This window comes from Balaenoptera acutorostrata, chromosome 16, assembly GCF_949987535.1.
Source record: "Balaenoptera acutorostrata chromosome 16, mBalAcu1.1, whole genome shotgun sequence".
NCBI classification, from domain to species: Eukaryota; Metazoa; Chordata; class Mammalia; order Artiodactyla; family Balaenopteridae; genus Balaenoptera; species Balaenoptera acutorostrata.
This window is the reverse complement of record NC_080079.1, coordinates 47,828,067-47,846,161: the sequence shown is the minus strand read 5'-3', so window position 1 is coordinate 47,846,161 and position 18,095 is coordinate 47,828,067. Positions and strand designations below refer to the sequence as shown.

Sequence of the window (18,095 nt, the reverse complement as noted above, 5' to 3'; positions counted from 1 at the left end):
AAGAGAGTCAGAAGATCTGAGTGGCTTTTCTTTGTAAATTATAAATAATAACTTCTACCCTGGATAAATGAGCAGTAATCTAATGAATTTTGAAGGTTTGGAAATGTAAAACTTCTTTGAAACTATAGTAATTATGATTGTTAAATAAGACAAAAGGTCAAAGATATGCATCTTAAGTAGCAGAACAGCCTGCACACCTGAGTTTTACCGTTTGTGAAATTTGATCGCCTTTAGGCAACATATGAAATATGTTTTTTGTTTAGAGATCCTAGAATATGTTAAAGTAAGTTAAATGCAACTCAACTGTAAACCCATCAAGAAAATTAATTTCAGAATGAAGATGAAGAGTCAGCTTATCTTTAGGAAGATTTAAAATCAGTAGTTTGCGTGGCATTTTCCTTGGTTTAAGGACCATAGTTATATGAAGGGAGAATTTGGTCCACCGTACATCAGTCTCGTTTTTTACCTTGATCCACTTGCATCGATATTACATATAGTTTTCAGTGAGTCCAGCACATCCCACAAAAATTTTTTCCTTTGATCACTTTGGTTTCGCTTTATTTCTTCTGAAACTCTTTTGTGGGTTTCCAGTCTTTTATTTCAAGTTCTAATGATGATGCACTTTAAGGACCGCTTTCTAACAATAACTAAAAATGTGCTTACCGTATTCTTCTTATTTATTCATAGTTTTTTCTATCATAATCAGTCATGTTCTTCTTTATTAGTTTCCCAAACTTGTCTACCTAACTCGATTTAGATACTGCTTCAAAGCTTACTTCCTCATATCATCTAGTCTAGTTAGTAGGATAGAGTTACTGCTTTTCTCTCAAGCATTTTTGATAAGTCACTTGCCTCAGGGATGCCAATAACTCTGGGCAAGTCACGTGACCTCAGTTTCCTAATCTCTGAAATCCCTGCCTCCCAGGTAAGGAACAGATGAGAGATGGGGCAAAGTGCTCACAAACTTGTGCTGAGCACCTGCTTCATATAAAACACCGTGACTGGCTGTGGAAATAATACTGCATGATCCTTTCAAATGAGTGGGCAAAGAGATGTATGATAGCTATTAATGTAAATTAGGAGGAAAGTATAGTAAGGGCTGGGTATAGACATAAATATTCTTATCAGCGAAGCAGCTGATACTTACAGAAGAGAACAGGAAAACCTTCGTGGGTAACATCTGAGCTGGGCCTTGCTTGAAAGATGAGGAGGATTTGTTTCTCCAAACAGTGCAGATCAAGCATGGAAGTGTGGAAGTTTACAATAGGTTTAAGGAATAGTGAGGATTGATGAGGTGCAGATGGATGAGGGTCATAAAGAGGGGCCAGTTGATTGTCATGTTTAGCATTTGCTTAATGCACACAGCGCAGGTTTGGGGTGGGAGATGAAGTAATGTGGTGGGTGTTTTATTTTAGCAAGACAGCTCTGGGTGATGTCATACAGCTGAAAGGTAAGGGGAGGGAGTCAGAGAGGTGAGACTAATGATTGGGTGGCAGAGGTTAGGATCTAAGCCATGGCGCACACAAGGAGTTAACAGATGCAGGGAGACAGGTGCAGACCTTGTGGGGGCAGAAACTGTCTGCAAGTCTGAGGTAGTGGTGGTATTGCTTCTCCCTGTCTGTGCCCCCTTCACTGTCCTGTCCTGTCTCTCCCGACCCCAAAGTTTAGCTAATGCCTTAAAGAGGACTGTGCTTCTGGCTTGTTCTATACATTGCCATGCTCGTCAGGCACACGTTTTGTTTGTTTGTTTTTGAGGAAGTCATTTATTCTTCTTCTGATAGAAAAAAGAGACTGTCCCTGATGTACCACCTCTGCTGTTCAGTGATGAAGAGGAGAAGGAGGCACGGTTGGGAGTGAAACCGGTGGCTAAGAAGGCTGAGAGCGCCAAGGAGTCGTCAGAATTTGGGAGAACTAGCGTGGCTGAGGAGTCAGGAAAGGTGGACTTTTTTTTTTCTTGTATAATCTGCTATTTTTGTCTCTCACGTGTTCTTGTAAAACCCACACACGCACACACATACCCTTACATTTTTCTACCACAGAAAACAAACGGCTCGTTTGATGAAAATTTTGAAAACACTGAAAAGTATGAAGAAGAAAATCTGTGATCCTGCCATTCAGGGAGACTTTCAACATTGCTCTTGCCTCTCCGTCTCTTTTCTAGGCATATGTGTGCACACAATGATGTGCATTTTTCCCGTTTTACATTATTATGGTCATTGTGTCAGTGTCCATTTTGCCTTTCTCTGTCTCATCTCATTTTTCCTTTCGGTTTTCTCTCTGCATGTCTGTTCTTTCTGACTGGCTCTCTTCTCCGTAGTCTGTTTCCCCTTGCTCTCTTCTAATCCCACCTGTACTTAAATTACAATGACAGCTTTAAGAAGATTTTGGTTTACCAATCTTTTACATTTAGTTGATGTTGGCTGTGAATTACAGAGTGAAGTGAAATTTGGCTTTCTTCTAAAGCATTAGCTTTCTTCTCCTGGGCGGGCTGTCCTCTCCTGCAGGAGGCCTGTGGATAAGGCTGCTGGCTGCATCTGGGAATCAGCAGTTCTTTCAGTCTCTGTCTACTTTTTCTTTTTTTCTAACTTTTCTCATACTCTCATACTTGTGTGTGTTCAGCTATCTAGGTTTACTCTCTCTTCTAGGGCCTATATGAAGAATGTTGCATATACTTTTCCTGTCGAGGCTTCTTGGGGCTACAGTGATGCAAACATTTTACCTATACCTGAATCACTGTGTGACATTCTCTTCCTGTCGACGTGGACCTTTTCTGTGTTGCTGTAGCCCATTTTCCCTTTGAACTCTAGCTGCTTGTTGTACTGCTGTCTCCCTTGCTTGAGGATAAGCTTTTTGAGGATTGGGGCCATGTTCGTTTTGCTCTCCATTGCATCTGTGGTGCTTAGCTTATTACCTCGTACATAGTAGGCACTTTCAAAATTACATATTTTCTTTAAAGAAGTGTATATTTCCTTTATAGTTTAACCACTTTGAAATTAGGATGCACCTCACAATTGATGGCATGTTTAATTGGGAGGTTTTTTTTTTTTCTTGGTAGTTCATACAGGAACAGTGATTCTTACAGTCAATGGTATCTTGCCTGAAAGGTGGTGCTTGTTGAATGAATAAACGCTGCATTTTATGATTATTTTAGAGATTCTTCTAATTGCATAATACAGTATAAGCCTTCTACAAGTTGTGTCCAATTCTGTCAATTAGGCCTCTCCCTTGGAGTTATGTGTTAGTTAAATACTAGGAAATATATGATCCGTTTCCAGTGATTGGCATTTGTGTCATACCTGTGACTTCGAAGTTATTTATAGCTCATGAGCAACCTATGTGGCTCAGGGTGATAACTGATATATATGTATCTTGGTTGGAAGGAGTTATAAATATAGGCTTTAAACTGATGGGAAAAAATCATCTTTGATTATGAATTATCTGTACTAGACTCTCCATTGGAGTGGCCGATCAAGAATTGGCCTGAGTGTTTTGTTACCTGGGAGTAGGTGTGATTAGCTGTCATGCCCTGAAACATGCAGGTGTGACAGTTACTGAATTAATGAGGAGCTTGGGAGGCCCCACAATAGAATTTTTGTTTCCAGGTGTTACTCATTTTTTTTCCTTACTATTTCCATTTTCAGGAAGGATCTCTGAATGTATCTACTCAGGAAGCAGCCAAGCATTCTGATTTGTTTTCTACATCATCCCCATTGGACAGAGGAACTAAAACTAGAACCAAAACTGTTCTTAGCTTATTTGATGAGGAAGAGGATAAAACAGAAGATCAAAACAGCTTCCAAGCTCTGAAGAAAGAAGTAGGAAAGGTGAGCAAAAAGCTGTAAAGTTTCAAATCTTTAGAAGGATAAAAGAATCTCATTTCACAGTGTCAGTCCTGTGATGTGAGTTGCTGAAGAATGGAGGGTTCCAGCTTCTTCACATTCTTACCATCACTTGTTGACTTTTTTGATAATGGCCAAGTGTTGGTGAGGATGTAGAGAAACTGGAGCCCTCATTCGCTGCTGTTAGAAATGTAAAATGGTGCTGCCACTTCAGAAATCAATTTGGTGCTTCCTCAGATTCTTAAATTAAGTTACCACATGACCTAGCAATTCCACTCCTAGGTATATAACCAAGAGAAATTAAAACATAAGTTCACACAAAAACTTGAATGCAATGTTCCCAACAGGTATTATTTATAATAGCCAAAAGATGGAAATAACTCAAATGTCTATCAGCTGATGAATGGATAAACACAATGTGTTTTAGCCATACAATGGAATATTATTTGGCAATAAAAAGATGAATTACTGATACATGGTACAACATAGATGAACCTTGAAAACATGCTGAATGAAAGAAGCTAGTGACAAGCACGTTATGTATGAATTCATTTATTTGAAATGTCTTGAATAGGCAAATCCATAGAGATAGAAAGTAGATCAGTGGTTGCCTGGGTCTGGGGAAAGGGGTGGACAGGAATGGAGAGTGACTGCCAGTAGGTTTGGAGGTTCTTTATGGGATGATGAGAATGTTCTAAATTTAGATTGTGGTGGTATTTGCACAGCTCTGTGAGTATATTATAAACCATTGAATTACACACTTTAAACAGGTGAATTTTATCTCAATAGAAGTATTACAAAAAGAGAAAACAGGCGATGGGCCATAGATTGCCAATAATTTTTTGTAAATCAAACTGAGGATATAGTCCATGTTGATATTTACAACAAATGTTTTATGAATTTTCTTATTATTACCAGTAGGATAACCCCGTTTATAAAGGAGAGCTACACACAGTGAATATGAATAATTTGCTGTATTTTCTTCCAGTCTCTTACTGTGTTTGATTTTGTATATATGATTTTCACGGCTGTAAAACTTTGAACCTTAGTTGCTATGTTACGCTAATTTTTATGTGTAATCAATAATAATTATTAGTTAATTTTTAATGTGACACATTTTGTCAGAAGTGAGTTTTTTTGTTTGTTTCTGTCTGTGGTTGTGATACTAAAGAAAGGGAAGAATTTTAGAATGTCAAGTCTGGGGCATTATAGTATCAAACCAAGTAATGTGATAGTAACTTTCAAATGTCAGATACCCTAGCAAACAGAAAGAACTTGTTTGGAATCTGAAGGTAGTGGGGTGGAAGGTGGATGGGCATAGGGGAAGGTTGGCTGATCACACCTGTGCCAGCTCTTTGGCCTAGGATGCTGGTAAGTGGAAGTTAGGGATACATGCTTGACCACTCTGTGTAGTTTCTGGTATTAAGTCAGCTGCTGTCTCATTCTTTTGGGCATGAGATGGAGAGAACTTGTTTAACTTTATGTGTTTTCACCCCTAAAATGTTTCTCAGTATGGAACTAAGGATTGTTTTTTAAACAGTTCAGATTCAGATGCTACACAAAGGTTGAAAGATGACCTTTCCAGATTTTGTATATGTTATCTGTTTTTGTAAATATATTCTCCACTATTTTTAGCATCTCCAAAGTATTCCATTATGTGACTGTGTCATTCCCCTTCTGATGGGCACTCAGGCTGTGTCCAACCTTTAGCCACTGTAAACAGAGCCACAAGGAATATCTTTGTTGTTTCATCTTTGTAGCTGTGTATTATTTCCTTGAGGTAAAACCCTAGGAGTCTATAAAATACATGATCTTCCCTCTTTTTCCTAGAGTCCTGATCCTAATGCCCGCCCCAAGAGCACAGGTGTCTTTCAGGATGAAGAGCTCCTTTTTAGTCGCAAGCTTCAGAAGGACAATGACCCAGACGTTGACCTTTTCTCCGGCACCAAAAAAACCAGGGTCAGTTCCAAATGGTTCTCCATGTCATAGCTTTGTTATTATGTTAAATATTGTCTCTGTAGCTCACCTGACTCTCTTTGTAAATTGTTTTTGTTTTGGATATTGAATTTAAGTTTTTTCTATTCTAGTTGTTAGAGCCAAGTGTTGGGAGCCTGTTTGGGGATGATGAAGATGATGATCTTTTCAGCTCTGCCAAGTCGCATCCTTTGGTATCAGACTTTTGTTCTCAATACTGCGGTGTGTGGGAAGGCTTCTGGGAAAGGAAATGAATGTCCCCTTATGTGACTAAGGAAAATGCTCACTAGTAAATGAACAGCAAATAATGTGCTCATGATGGTGTTCAGGTTGTCTCCATCTTATGTTTCCTAACGTTAAACCATTAACTAACCCAGGCTCCCTTACCGTATTACAAATCTGTTTGATTTTTAAGTTGTTCATTGAAAGACCGGTACATATGTTACGGTGACAAAATATTCATGCCTTTCAGGTGCAAAGCTATAAATCTGAGTGTTAGGCCATGTGTGTCATTTCCCTCCCTTCCCCAGTAGATTTTTAAGTACTCTCTATTTTCTCTTTATCACTGAGAGGACGCCTGGTCTTTAGAACTCTGTTTCTGAAACGCTGCCTTTAAATTTGTTTGTTCAACCCTCATTTGTGAAATGACTTTTAAAAGTCAGAAGCTATTTTCTCTTTTTGCATTATGACTTTTCCTTAAAATTTCTAAGATACTTGACAGACTTTGGATATTCTTTGCTTTTGAAGATCCCAGAAAAGAAGAAGGTAGTGAAAAAAGACCACTCTGTTTCCTCTTTCAAGAACCAGAAACATCCTGAATCCACTCCAGGTATCAAAGAAAAAGGCAAATGGAAATCGGAAACACCTCAGGTTAGAACTGATCTCTTTAAGGACTTTCAGCTCTTGTTTGCATTGTAGTATAGTTTAATTGCATCATGCAGACCCGGGGTCATTCAGAGTTCTCTTAATTAAGGAGGAAATAGCAACTAGGACTACCTCCCTTTGTTTACTTTTTTTTTTAACCCCTGCTCATTTCTCCTCTCCTCACTCCGCACTGGTTCCATGAATCTATACTTATCATTATTACTTTTGGAGTACCTGCAAATTCGATTCCAAGATAGAGTTAAGGCAGGATGAAGATCTTCCCACTAGAACTCCATTTCTCCCTTTGGGCTACCTTGGAGTAGGGTTCCATTAGAATTAAATATGAATTATATCCACTTTCTTGATTCCCTCTCTGTGTTATGTCTTCTGAGATCATTGCTATTAGGCCTCCACCCTCAGCAGTCTTCTCTGTGGCACTCCTCCTGAGGGCAGAGCAGGGCTAGACAGTGAGTTCTGGTCCTGGCTTACAGCTGTTCCTGGATGTCTCATTGAGGCCTCAGTGTTCTGAGCTGTGAAAATGAGGCACTAGGACTCTCACATCTCCAGCGACTCAAGTCTCAGCTTCTTTTCCTTCTAGAACTAGTGCATTAGGCTTGGGTGAATTTCTGTGTGCTCTGTAATATTTGCTGTGTGAGGTAACCAGTATGGTAATGTTTCCAGCTGGTCCAGTTTTGGGGCTCTGATACACTATAATTCTTATGAATCTTATTCATGGTCTTTGTCTCCCTTTCCTCCATGTGTGGTCGTACAGCCTTCCACTTACACAACGGATAAGGAAGCACAAATGAAGTAACGTTAGTGAAATGTTTTGAGGCCCCAGGAGAGATTTGAATGCCTTTCCCATTATAGAATTATAGAAACCAACAGCTTTGTTCCATCACAGATTTATTTTCAGGCATATGTGTAATCCAAGAGACACTTTTCTATTTCCTCAATGGATTTTTAACTGAATGTAATTTCACACAGGACTCACCAGGTCCCGCTCCATTTAAAACCAAAGAGCCATCCCCTCGGATCTGGAAAATTCAAGTAATTATAACGTGTCTGGAACCTTCATTGCCTGCCTTGTGGCATCTGTAAACTTTCTTGGGTTTTCCTTTTGTCAGCTGTTGCCAGGCATTTTCTCATCTCTTCCCCACCCTCTGGTTGTTGCTTCCTGTGTGCTGCGTCTGTAACATCTCTTCTTTGGTCCTGTGGTGGGCACAGGGGTATAGCCCTCTGTTTTAATTCTAAGACTAGATCAGGAGACTTCCCTGCCTTTCTCTTTCTCCTCTCGTATTATATATTACATACACCGAGTCTTTCGTCATGTGTCACAGTAATAAGAGTAGACTGTTGTGTTTAAGAAAACATACAGAGTAAGTTTCATTTTTCTTCTTTAGGCAAATTTAGCAATTAACCCAGCAGCCTTGCTGCCTACAGCGGCTCCCCAGATCTCTGGAATGAAGTCTGTTTTGCCAGAATTGGGTGTTCCTTCGTCTGAACCTGAGAGAATCCACAGTCTGGAAAGTGTGCCCACTCTTCCCGGGAGTGGGGAGGCCGGCGTGAGTTTTGACCTTCCAGCTCAGGCAGACACCTTACACAGTGCGAACAAGGTGATGAAACCACCTTTGCTTGCTTGCCTGCTTTTTTTTAAAACCAGAAGAGTTTGTATGTTTCTTCCGAGTTCATCAGTTGCACACGATAGGCTGACCCCAATTCCTCATTTGAAGGAGGCGCCTCATCTTTCCTTGAGCCTCCGCCCTCCTTCCACCTCCCTAGTTCTGTGTCCACTCTTCCACTGCCTGCCTTTGTTACATTTACATTCTGCCCAGTAGCTAGCTCACTAGCTCCTGGCTGCCACCCGGAGGCCTTCTAAACACTGAGCAGATCATGTCCTTACTGTTTGCTTCCTCTGCCGTCTCCTTACTGCTCAAAGGAGGACGTTCAAGCTCCTTGGTTTGGTATTAAAGCCATTTACAGTCTGTGCTAACTGAAGCTTCCAGCTTTCCCACCAGTCACCCCACACTGTCAGCCTAAGTCCAGTTACCAGGAACCATTCCCCAAACACACATGCCCCAGCGTGCTGCTGCCATCAGCTCGTGCCGCTTCCTCTGTCAGGAATGCTCTTCCTCATCGACAGCTCTGCACAAACTTCACAGTTTCTGTGACATTTCCCCTCCTGCCCCTGTCCTGGGCTCCCTCTCTGAGATCCCGTGGCAATTATGGTCCTGTCACACTGTTCCATAGGACTGTGGACTTGTGCTGGATGGACCATGAACTCTTTGAGGTTTTACTTTTATTTCAGTTGGTTCTCTTTTCTTCTATCCAGTCTTCCTTCTCTAAAAAAATCTTAGCTGTTATCTGAGTAATCAACAGTACTGAGGATGACCCTGTAAATACATTCATTTCAAGTGTTTCCAAACCTGTTTTACTTATGAAAAATAAAACATCCCTCCTTTCTTTTTTTTCTGTTAGCTTATTTTGTTGTTGTTAAGTTTAAATTGTTCCTGAAATAATTCGTGAAATTTCCTCGACATAGGCAAAGTACAGTTAAGTACGTTGCCCAAAGTACAGTTAAGTACGTTGCCCAAAGTACAGTTAAGTACTTTGCCCAAAGTGCAGTTAAGTACTTTGCCCAAAGTGCAGTTAAGTACTTTGTCCAAAGTAGCCTGTGCCTTCTTAAAACTACTTGATGGTATATGTTGGAAAATATTACAAATACTGCATTATTGCTAATAAGTGACTCATATTTTGAGGTTATATTGAAAGTTCTGATTCCTAAGCCACATCTTTTTACGTGAGATATTTAAAATTTGGATTTAGTGTTTGTTGAAGAAAAGAGCATCTGAGATTACCTTTCTGTCTTTATCATCTTATCTCCCTGTTTCTGGAGCCTGATTTTAGGCTAGCCCCCAGTAAAGCTTATTGCCAGAATCCCCCTGATTCTTTCTCGTTTTGAAAGATACCCACATTTAAACTTAGGGCAGAGAAGGAAGGGTCCAGGGAGCACTGTGGGACACAGGGCAGTGCGGCATGAGCAGTGTGGCTTCCAGTGGCAGATGAAGCCTTTTGTATCAAATTGAACAGAAATTGCCCTCAAAAGACTCAAAAATGGGGGACACTGAAGGATTAAGAATGAGTCTTAGAGTACTGGGAGCTCTTAAACGCCTTTGGAAATCTTTAAGAAATAACCTCTTCTGTCTTAGATAATATCTCGATTGAGGGGAACCTGACAACGTAACAGTATCTTGAGTTGCTGATGATTTGCTATGTTAGTTTTGAGCACCTTTTAAAAAACCATCAGGTCAGCATGTGGTTTTTGCCATTGCAGACCCGGGTCAAAGTGAGAGGAAAGCGCAGACCACAGACACGCGCAGCTCGGCAGTTGGCTGCCCAGGAGTCCAGTGAGGCTGAGGACATGAGTATCCCCAGGGGATTTGTTGCACAATTGGCAGATGGCGTCATTTCACCAGATGGTCATCAACCACAGCCCAGGGCAGCTGGTGGAGAAGACAGCTCTGAGGAGGCCGTGGCAGCTGCCATTCCAACTTGGGCAGGTGGTCCTGTGCTTGGGACAGACAGAAACCCCTTTGTGAAATCTCTGGGTCAACCTCTTGAGGATGACCTTTTTGATTCTGGAGATATCTTTTCCAAGGGCATTGCATCTCAGTCCACGGGGAGAAGAAAAGCCAAGGTGAAGGCAGCAGACAGCCTGGCCAACCCGGCAGGGGGAAGTAAAGAAAAAAGCCCCATGTTTCCTGCTCTCAGTGAGGTAGGCAGTGATGATGATCTCTTTCAGTCTGTTAAACCAAAACCAGCAAAGAAAACAAATCCTTTCCCTCTCCTGGAAGATGAGGACGATCTCTTTACAGACCAGAAAGGCAAGAAGAATGAGTCAAAATCCAACAGTCAGCAGGATGTTATCTCAAAAGCACAAGATATTTTTGAGGTAGGTGATAGGACATAACAATACATTTTTGTGGGGGGTTCTTTGTTAAGGAAAATACCTGATTGGGTCATTTGAGCCATAGATTGCATTAAACCTGTTTGGTTGCTGCCCTGTATCTACTTGCTTAGTAATTATAATTAGGTTCTCTTATTAATAACTCTGAAACTTATTCAGAAGTGGTTTTCTGTTTTGTTTCTGGCCATAACCATTGATGCAAGTCTTGGTTTTTATAGTTTTTATCTGGCTATTGCTGCAGTCAGCATAGATAAAGTAGCATCTCTACAGCTTGAGTGTTTAACCTCTGGTTCTTGGGGAAACAGGCCCTGGCTGGAGCTGATGATTTAACGCAGGCGGTAAGGCCTTCAGTGACACTCTTCGGGCAGATGTTTATTGAGCATCTGGGAAGTGGAAGCACAAGGTGAACTAGGACCAGTGCTCTGCTCCCCAGAGCTCTCAGGGAGGGGAATTGAATATAGACAGAGCCGCATATAAATAACGTTTTCAGGTAATGTTAAGGGCCTTAAAGAAAACAACCCAGGGCAGTGGGGCAGAGCGACGGGTTGGGGTGGGAGGTGCTCCTTCAGGTAGGACTGGTAGAGAAAGGCTCTCTGTACGGCTCGAGTTTTAGCTGGGACTAGGAGAAAGAGAAGGACCATGCCAGGCGGAGATCTGGAGCAGCACATTCCAGATAGAGGGGCAGCTCGCATGGCTGTTCCAGAGCCCTGTGGCAGTTTGCATTTCTACAACTTGTTGGAATTAGTGTATGTAGTAAAGTAAAAACTTGATTTAAAATTGTTTTGCTTGTTTTTTGGCTTACAAGGATGATATATTTGCTACAGAAGCAATGAAAGCCTCACAAAAAACAAGAGAGAAGGAAAGAACATTTGACTCCAACTTGTTTGATGATAACATTGATATCTTTGCTGACCTAACTGTAAAACCAAAAGAAAAGTCCAAAAAGAAAGTGGAAGCTAAGTCTATATTTGACGATGATATGGGTAAGTTTAGTTTTCTATACATGACAGAGAGAGTCATTACTGTTCAGCGACTTGATATTTCTCCTGCTACCTTTGTCTTGACCCTTTCCTGGAAAATGTTCCCCAGTGGGTTTCCTTTGACTTGCATTATACTCCTGAGATAGACTGAGGGTGGATAAGTAAATGGCCTAGTCATTTTGGTGAAACAATGTTTTGTTATGATGGATATCAAGGAGTTTGAAGGAGCCCAGAGTTTGACTTTCAAGTATAATTTAGCTTTTTTCTTAGTGTGCCCCCTGCCAATCATCTATGACAAATCTGAACACTGATGTCATGAAAGGAGGATCAGAAACTACCCCACATGCTGAAGTAGGCTGAGGTGGCTGCCTCGGGTGTGATGCAGTTCTAGCTGGAGAGTGAGCGTTAGTGGTTCGGAGAATGGAGGGGCAGTGCAGGAGGAGAGCAGGACTGTATAGGAAAGCAGGCTGTAACTCAGACTTTACCTCTCACCAAAGATCTTCTGTGTTTGTAAACATGTTCATTTTCTCTCCATAGTATAATGTCTACTTTATTAACGGGCAAGGCAAATGCCCCGTAACCCGAAATGTAGGGCTTCTGATATGTCCTGTGTTAGTGCATAGGACTCGGGCTGAGGCCATATACACTTCCTACTCGCCCACCTCCTCTCTCCCAGTCTGGACCTTGGGGTTAACTGGGAGAAAGCTGGTACTGCAAAGCCACACTTTTTCGACTCCCCAAGCAAGTGTGCTCTGTCTCTACCTGCTTCCCACTACAAGGTACAGAAGAGACTTTATTACAAAAAAAGTAATACATGTTATAATAGATTAATACTATTTGTAAAATGTAAAAAGTAAAAAGCTAGCCCTAGAGGTAACTATTAATGAGAGTTTGGTGTGTCCCCTTTCAGACATGGTGACAGTAATAGAGGTTTGTATACATATAAATGTATACTTATTTTTTCAGTGTTTTCCCATGTCAGTACATAGAGATCTACTTCCTTGTTTTTAGTAGTTGTGTACTGTTGCTTTATATTTAGCCATTAGCCTATTGAGAGTGATCTAGATTGTTTCTCCATTTTCTCTGTTACAAATGATGCCATAATCTTTAACATTTGTACATACATATCTTTATGTACACATGCTAAAATCTCAGTAGAATAGAATCCTAGCAGTAACATTACTGGGTTACTATCATTACTGAGTAAAATGAGTCATGGAGCATTAGAGTCAGTGAAACATTAAACACAAAAGTAGTCATAAAGACTTACACGCTTAGCATTTAGGTGCTGCAAACAGATGCATTTATTCTGAAAGAGGGTGACCTGTGTTGGATTTCCCTTTGCTTATTTTTAGTGCCTTTTCCTTTTAAAATCCAGTGGGAAAAGAATGTAGAAATAAGTATAATGCATAGATGGTAAAGTCAGGGGCTGGACTGGAGATTCAGTTATCTTTCCACTTTTCCTCTCCTGCATGTGCACACACACAGCTTTGTAGCTGAGAAAATTATGTGCAGAGAGAAAATGTGACTTGTATGTGATCATAAAACTTAGTAGCAGGGGCTTCCCTGGTGGCGCAGTGGTTGAGAATCTGCCTGCCAATGCAGGGGACACGGGTTCGAGCCCTGGTCTGGGAAGATCCCATATACCGCGGAGCAACTAGGCCCGTGAGCCACAACTACTGAGCCTGCACGTCTGGAGCCTGTGCTCCGCAACGAGAGGCCGCGATAGTGAGAGGCCCGCGCACTGCGATGAAGAGTGGCCTCTGCTTGCCACAACTAGAGAAAGCCCTCGCACAGAAACGAAGACCCAACACAGCCAAAAATAAATAAATAAATAAAAATGCATCCACATTAAAAAAAAAAATAATAATAATAATAAAAAAAACCTTAGTAGCAGAGCCAGGACCAGAATCTAAGAGGCTTGGCTCTATCTTAGTGTTTTTTGGTATCCCATACTGTTATCAGACTTGAGTCTTTGGTTGTTTGAGTAGATATGTCTTAAAAGCACCCATTTTCTTGCCTATTCAGCAACTTTTTTTTTTTTTCTTTTTCTTTTTTTCCTTTTTAAAGATGATATCTTCTCCTCTGGTATCCAGGCTAAGACAACCAAACCAAAAAGTCGATCTTCACAGACAGTGCCTGAATCAAGATCTGAACAGAAGGTGTCCAACATATTTGATGATCCCTTGAACGCCTTTGGAGGCCAGTAGAGTGTACAGGGTATCCTTCAGCTACATCCTTGAGTTAATGATGCTGTCTTCTGTGCTCACTGTCTTAACTGAATTATAAAAAGCATATACTGAAACAGCTAGCTCACTTCTTACCCAATGTACTTAGTATTTTTCTGTACTGGTTTTAATCATGCTTAATACTGCCAAACAGAAATAAATGTTTCACTGTTTTGTTATTGTTTTTGCTTTTTAACCATATTTTGATTAGCCTTGGTGGGGCCATGGTTTAGGGTCATTAGAAAAGAAACCTATTTGTGCCTTTCATGGGTGGGCAGGGACTCCCAGAGGTAGCAAATGCCAGACAGATGACCAGGAGTCTTCCCTACATGTATGGGAGCCCTAACTTAAAACCAGGGCACTTGATAGAGGAAGAGGATGAGAGATTATATACTTCATGAGTCTTTGTAATAGGAGAGGAGGTTTTCTCTCATTCCACTGAATTCTGAAGACGCCTCTATAGGTCCACTAAAGCAAGGTTTGTCAAACTGTAGTCCTCTACTGTCTGTTTTTGTAAATAAAGTTTTATTGGAAAGAACCATACCCATTCATTTATGTATTGTCTATGGCGGTTTTCACCCTACCTCCAATGCCAGAGTTGAGTAGTTGTGTCAGAGACTGGATGGCCTACAGAGTCTTAAGATATTTTCTTTGTGGCCCTTTACAGAAACAATTTGCTGACTCTTGCTCTAAGGCATCCATTTCCATTCCTTGGAGCTTTGCATTATTTTTTGAAAGAGGCAGAATGAACCCAGATAATGGTAGGAAGAAGGGCTGAGGATGGAAATGTCAGCTTCTAGAGCACCAGTGTTTCATAGAACTCTGCACTGATGGGAATGTTCTACAACTGTGTTGTCCATTGTGGATGGCTGACCAACTCCCACCTCACCCCCCGCCCTTGTAGCCTGTTTTCCTGTGCTGTGCTATCTTGCTCATGAGTATTCAATCTGTAACCATGGCACAATCTTGTAAGCAGACCCAGTTGGCTTCACCAATTCTGAAGCCAGTATCTTCTTCCTTGGTTACTTTTAAGGTTGAATTGGGAATTGCTCATAGTCAGAGATTTTGTATAGCTCTCACACATCAACTGTTTGTCCAGCTCTGCTGTGAGAATGACCCAACAGCAGAAGAGGGTACATACTAGCTGCCTGTTCCTTTTCCCTATCCCTTTAGTGCATCTTCCTTCTGTCCCTTAGGTTACTTGTGTACAGTTTCCTGTTCTGAGTCTGAGCCCAATGTGTGATCTGACTCAGTAAGCATTTGTTAAACATGTTTTTCTTTTGGAATGATCAAATCTGCTGACCCATCATTAGGAATGATTCCAGGGAATTCAGGAGACAGTAGAGTTAGAAAATAGGCAAATTGCTATTTTGAGAGGGTTGAAAGGGGGAGGGAACTTAACACTCACTGGACCGACGGTAGGCACTTTTCATGTCAGTCTCCTTAACTTACCAGATAGGTATTGTCCTCGTTTCACAGATGAGGCTAAAATCTGGAAGCAGAGTGGACTAGTGGAACAAGTTTGGATTTTCTTATTGAGACCTAGATTTAAATCTGCCACTTAGAGCTGTTTGAGTATAGGCAGATTGTTTTACCTTTCTTAGCTTCTGTTTCCTTCTTTGTCAAGTAGGGGTTTCAGTACCCACCTTGCAGGATTAGTGATGGGACAGAATATGCAAAGATCCTTGTTAACTATCTGGCACTTGAAGCACTTGAAACGTGGTAGATGATGATGGTGAGAATGAATGAACTCGCCAAGGTAGCAGAGCTTCCAGTGTTGGAACCCAAGGCTTTAATAAGCTCATCCACCTGACTCCAAAGTTCCTTCTCTCAGTTCTCCCTGACTGAGAGGGGTGGCAGGTTTTAGAAACTAAGGTTTTGCTTCAGTAAGATTCATTTCATCACAGGCACTCATTTAAGAATTTAGTATACAAAGATAATAATCATATCTCTGTCCTCACGGGGCTCCAGTCAACTCAGTATTAGAGTTTAAGAAGGAACCAGTGGCAAGAGAGCCTGAAGATGAGTGAAAGCACAGTCCCTTATCATATACCTCAGTGTATACTCAATGGTTTGTTGAATTATGGAGATAATTTGGTGGGTGGGGTCTCAGAGGAAAGTAAGAAAGGACAGGCAATGGAGATTAGGCATTGGGGTTCATTTTAGACTGGTTCCTCCGAGTCACAAGATGATAAGTGAAGCTGCAGTGAGAGGGAGATTACTGTTTATTGTCAGTTGAGGAATCCACCTAGTAAAATAGTAGGCCAGGAGGGCTGGAAAATCCGTAAGCCTTGGACTTAGAATACCTACAGGAAATGAAGATAAAAAGAAGCAGTGGGGGCCCATGTCAGGCTGGAAGGTTTGTGTTGTCTGTTATGGTGTGCACCTGAGCTCAACAGCTTGGGAATTAGAGCTGGAGAAGAAAAAAAAAAGGGTGGCTGGGCATAGCCGACGCTGCGATTTGACAACCCAAGGTACCCACTCAATTTCAACTCTACAATTCTCAGTAAATTGGATGAGGAATAAATGGATAAGATCTACAGAGCTTGCTTGCTTTCGCCCTTGCTTTCAACCAGGCATGGCAATGTCCCCATGTTTCAGATGAGGTACGTGAGACCAGAAACGTTAGGGGTCGGTAAAGCGCAGGAAGAGTGATTTGTTTAAGGCAGGCCGGCCTGGACCGCACTAGAAGTGCACAGGCTCTGGAAAGGCCATCGACGGGGACTATCCCCCCAGCACGTCGGGCACCTCTAAGAGCGCCTTAGGTTGGTCTCAGGGAGGGTGCTGTCTATACTCTCCTTCGGCCACAGGCCAACCCCACCGTTCCCAGAAGCCTGTGCGACTGGGCTCCAGCCCGCCCGCTTCGGCCCTAGTCAGCAGGCCACTGTTAGTAATACAGGATTAACATCCGGGCCCCTCCTAACCACCAACCACCACCGAACGCAAAAGAAGCCCCAGCTCCCGAGCAACCGCAGGCGTCCGGCGGACAGGTCCCGCCCCCGTCCCCGCTGATTGGAGGGCGACGCGAGCACCGGAGAGCGATTGGTACGCGGTGTCACAAAGGGGCGGGGGCGCGGGGACCACTGAGCATTGCTCTTCGGTGCCTGCCGCGGCGTCGCTCGCGGAGCCGTACCTCCTTACGGGCCTGCCGGCGGGCGAGGTAGTGGACGACAGCCGGTGAGGGCAAACGGGCCGGATGGGGAGGGCGCCCAGGGCCGCGGGCCGCTGAGCCGGGCCGCGCTGCCGTCGCTGGCCTCCTGGCCGCGCCCCCTCCGTCGCCGCCGCTGCCCCGATACCGGCGCGGCGGGCCGCCTTCGCGGAGGAGACAGCCTCCACTTTCCGTCCCTCCGCGAGCGCGACGCGGGGTGCCCCGCCCCGCCCGACAGGTGCTGCCCTCCGAGTCGCGGATTCTGACGCGGAGCCTGACCGCTGCCCTTCTGATCTGGCCCGTGCGTCTGGGTAGCCGGAGTTTATCCTGGAGGAGCACGGGCTGCGCAGGTGACTCCGTTCTCTTCAAGTGTCTAACACTGAAGGCTGGAGGAGGCGTTGGCTCCGAAGGATTTCACAGTCCCGCTAGGAAATTGATTTCAGAGTTTAGGGTACATGATGTGGTGGATATAATTCTGAAGCTTGTATTTAAAACTTAGGTATATTTCCAGGCTTTAGTAAAAACGGTTCATTAAGAGTCGGTATTTTTAAGGACTGCATAACATGCTGGCTCCCTTTATGTCGGAGGAAGAGTTTAAAAGAAATGCTCTGATTCCAGGGAATTGGCTGTTCTTTAGAACAGAGGATAAAGCTGATTCCGAGTTGCTGAAATTAGTTATTCAGCACTGTTATCGTATTACCTGTCTTTAACTTCCCTTTCATCTTTGATGGTTGTGTTTTAAGAACTTTTTCAGAAGGAAGGAGAGAAATGTTTTGGAAATTGATTTAGAAACGTTTTTTGATGCCATTACTCTTTTTTTCCCATGATCTTTTTTTTTTTAACATCTTTATTGGAGTATAATTGCTTTACAATGGTGCGTTAGTTTCTGCTTTGTAACAAAGTGAATCAGCTATACATATACATATATCCCCATATACCCTCCCTCTTGCGTCTCCCTCCCACCCTCCCTATCCCACTCCTCTAGGTGGTCACAAAGCACCGAGCTGATCTCCCTGTGCTATGCGGCTGCTTCCCACTAGCTATCTATTTTACATTTGGTAGTGTATATATGTCCATGCCAGTCTCTCACTTCGT

At 42.5% G+C, this 18,095-nt stretch overlaps 2 protein-coding genes across 15 annotated transcripts in view; both read left to right on the top strand.

Annotated features, from left to right (window-relative positions):
- Window positions 1-14,395, top strand: part of LOC103005249 (WASH complex subunit 2) — a 57,284-nt gene extending 42,889 nt beyond the window's left edge. For 5 of the 9 annotated variants that reach the window (XM_028164981.2, XM_007176292.2, XM_007176293.2 and 2 more), the window contains exons 22-31: window positions 1,782-1,937; window positions 3,642-3,824; window positions 5,670-5,798; window positions 5,927-6,007; window positions 6,561-6,683; window positions 7,665-7,727; window positions 8,081-8,293; window positions 10,012-10,629; window positions 11,450-11,627; window positions 13,695-14,395. In XM_028164981.2, the coding sequence (XP_028020782.2) occupies window positions 1,782-1,937; window positions 3,642-3,824; window positions 5,670-5,798; window positions 5,927-6,007; window positions 6,561-6,683; window positions 7,665-7,727; window positions 8,081-8,293; window positions 10,012-10,629; window positions 11,450-11,627; window positions 13,695-13,834 (1,884 nt within the window). In that variant the 3' untranslated portion in view covers window positions 13,835-14,395. The remainder of the gene's footprint in view (window positions 1-1,781; window positions 1,938-3,641; window positions 3,825-5,669; window positions 5,799-5,926; window positions 6,008-6,560; window positions 6,684-7,664; window positions 7,728-8,080; window positions 8,294-10,011; window positions 10,630-11,449; window positions 11,628-13,694) is intronic. The other 4 variants (XM_028164982.2, XM_007176295.3, XM_007176294.3 and 1 more) reach the window with 2 other exon arrangements.
- A 2,399-nt stretch (window positions 14,396-16,794) lies between these two features.
- The window catches only part of ZFAND4 (zinc finger AN1-type containing 4), an 81,633-nt gene continuing 80,332 nt past the window's right edge, over window positions 16,795-18,095 (top strand). For 4 of the 6 annotated variants that reach the window (XM_007176303.2, XM_007176301.2, XM_007176299.2 and 1 more), the window contains exon 1: window positions 16,951-17,350. The gene's annotated coding sequence lies outside the window, so the exon portion shown is untranslated. Of the gene's footprint in view, window positions 16,898-16,950; window positions 17,351-18,095 lie in introns of those variants that run through there. The other 2 variants (XM_057531523.1, XM_007176300.3) reach the window with 2 other exon arrangements.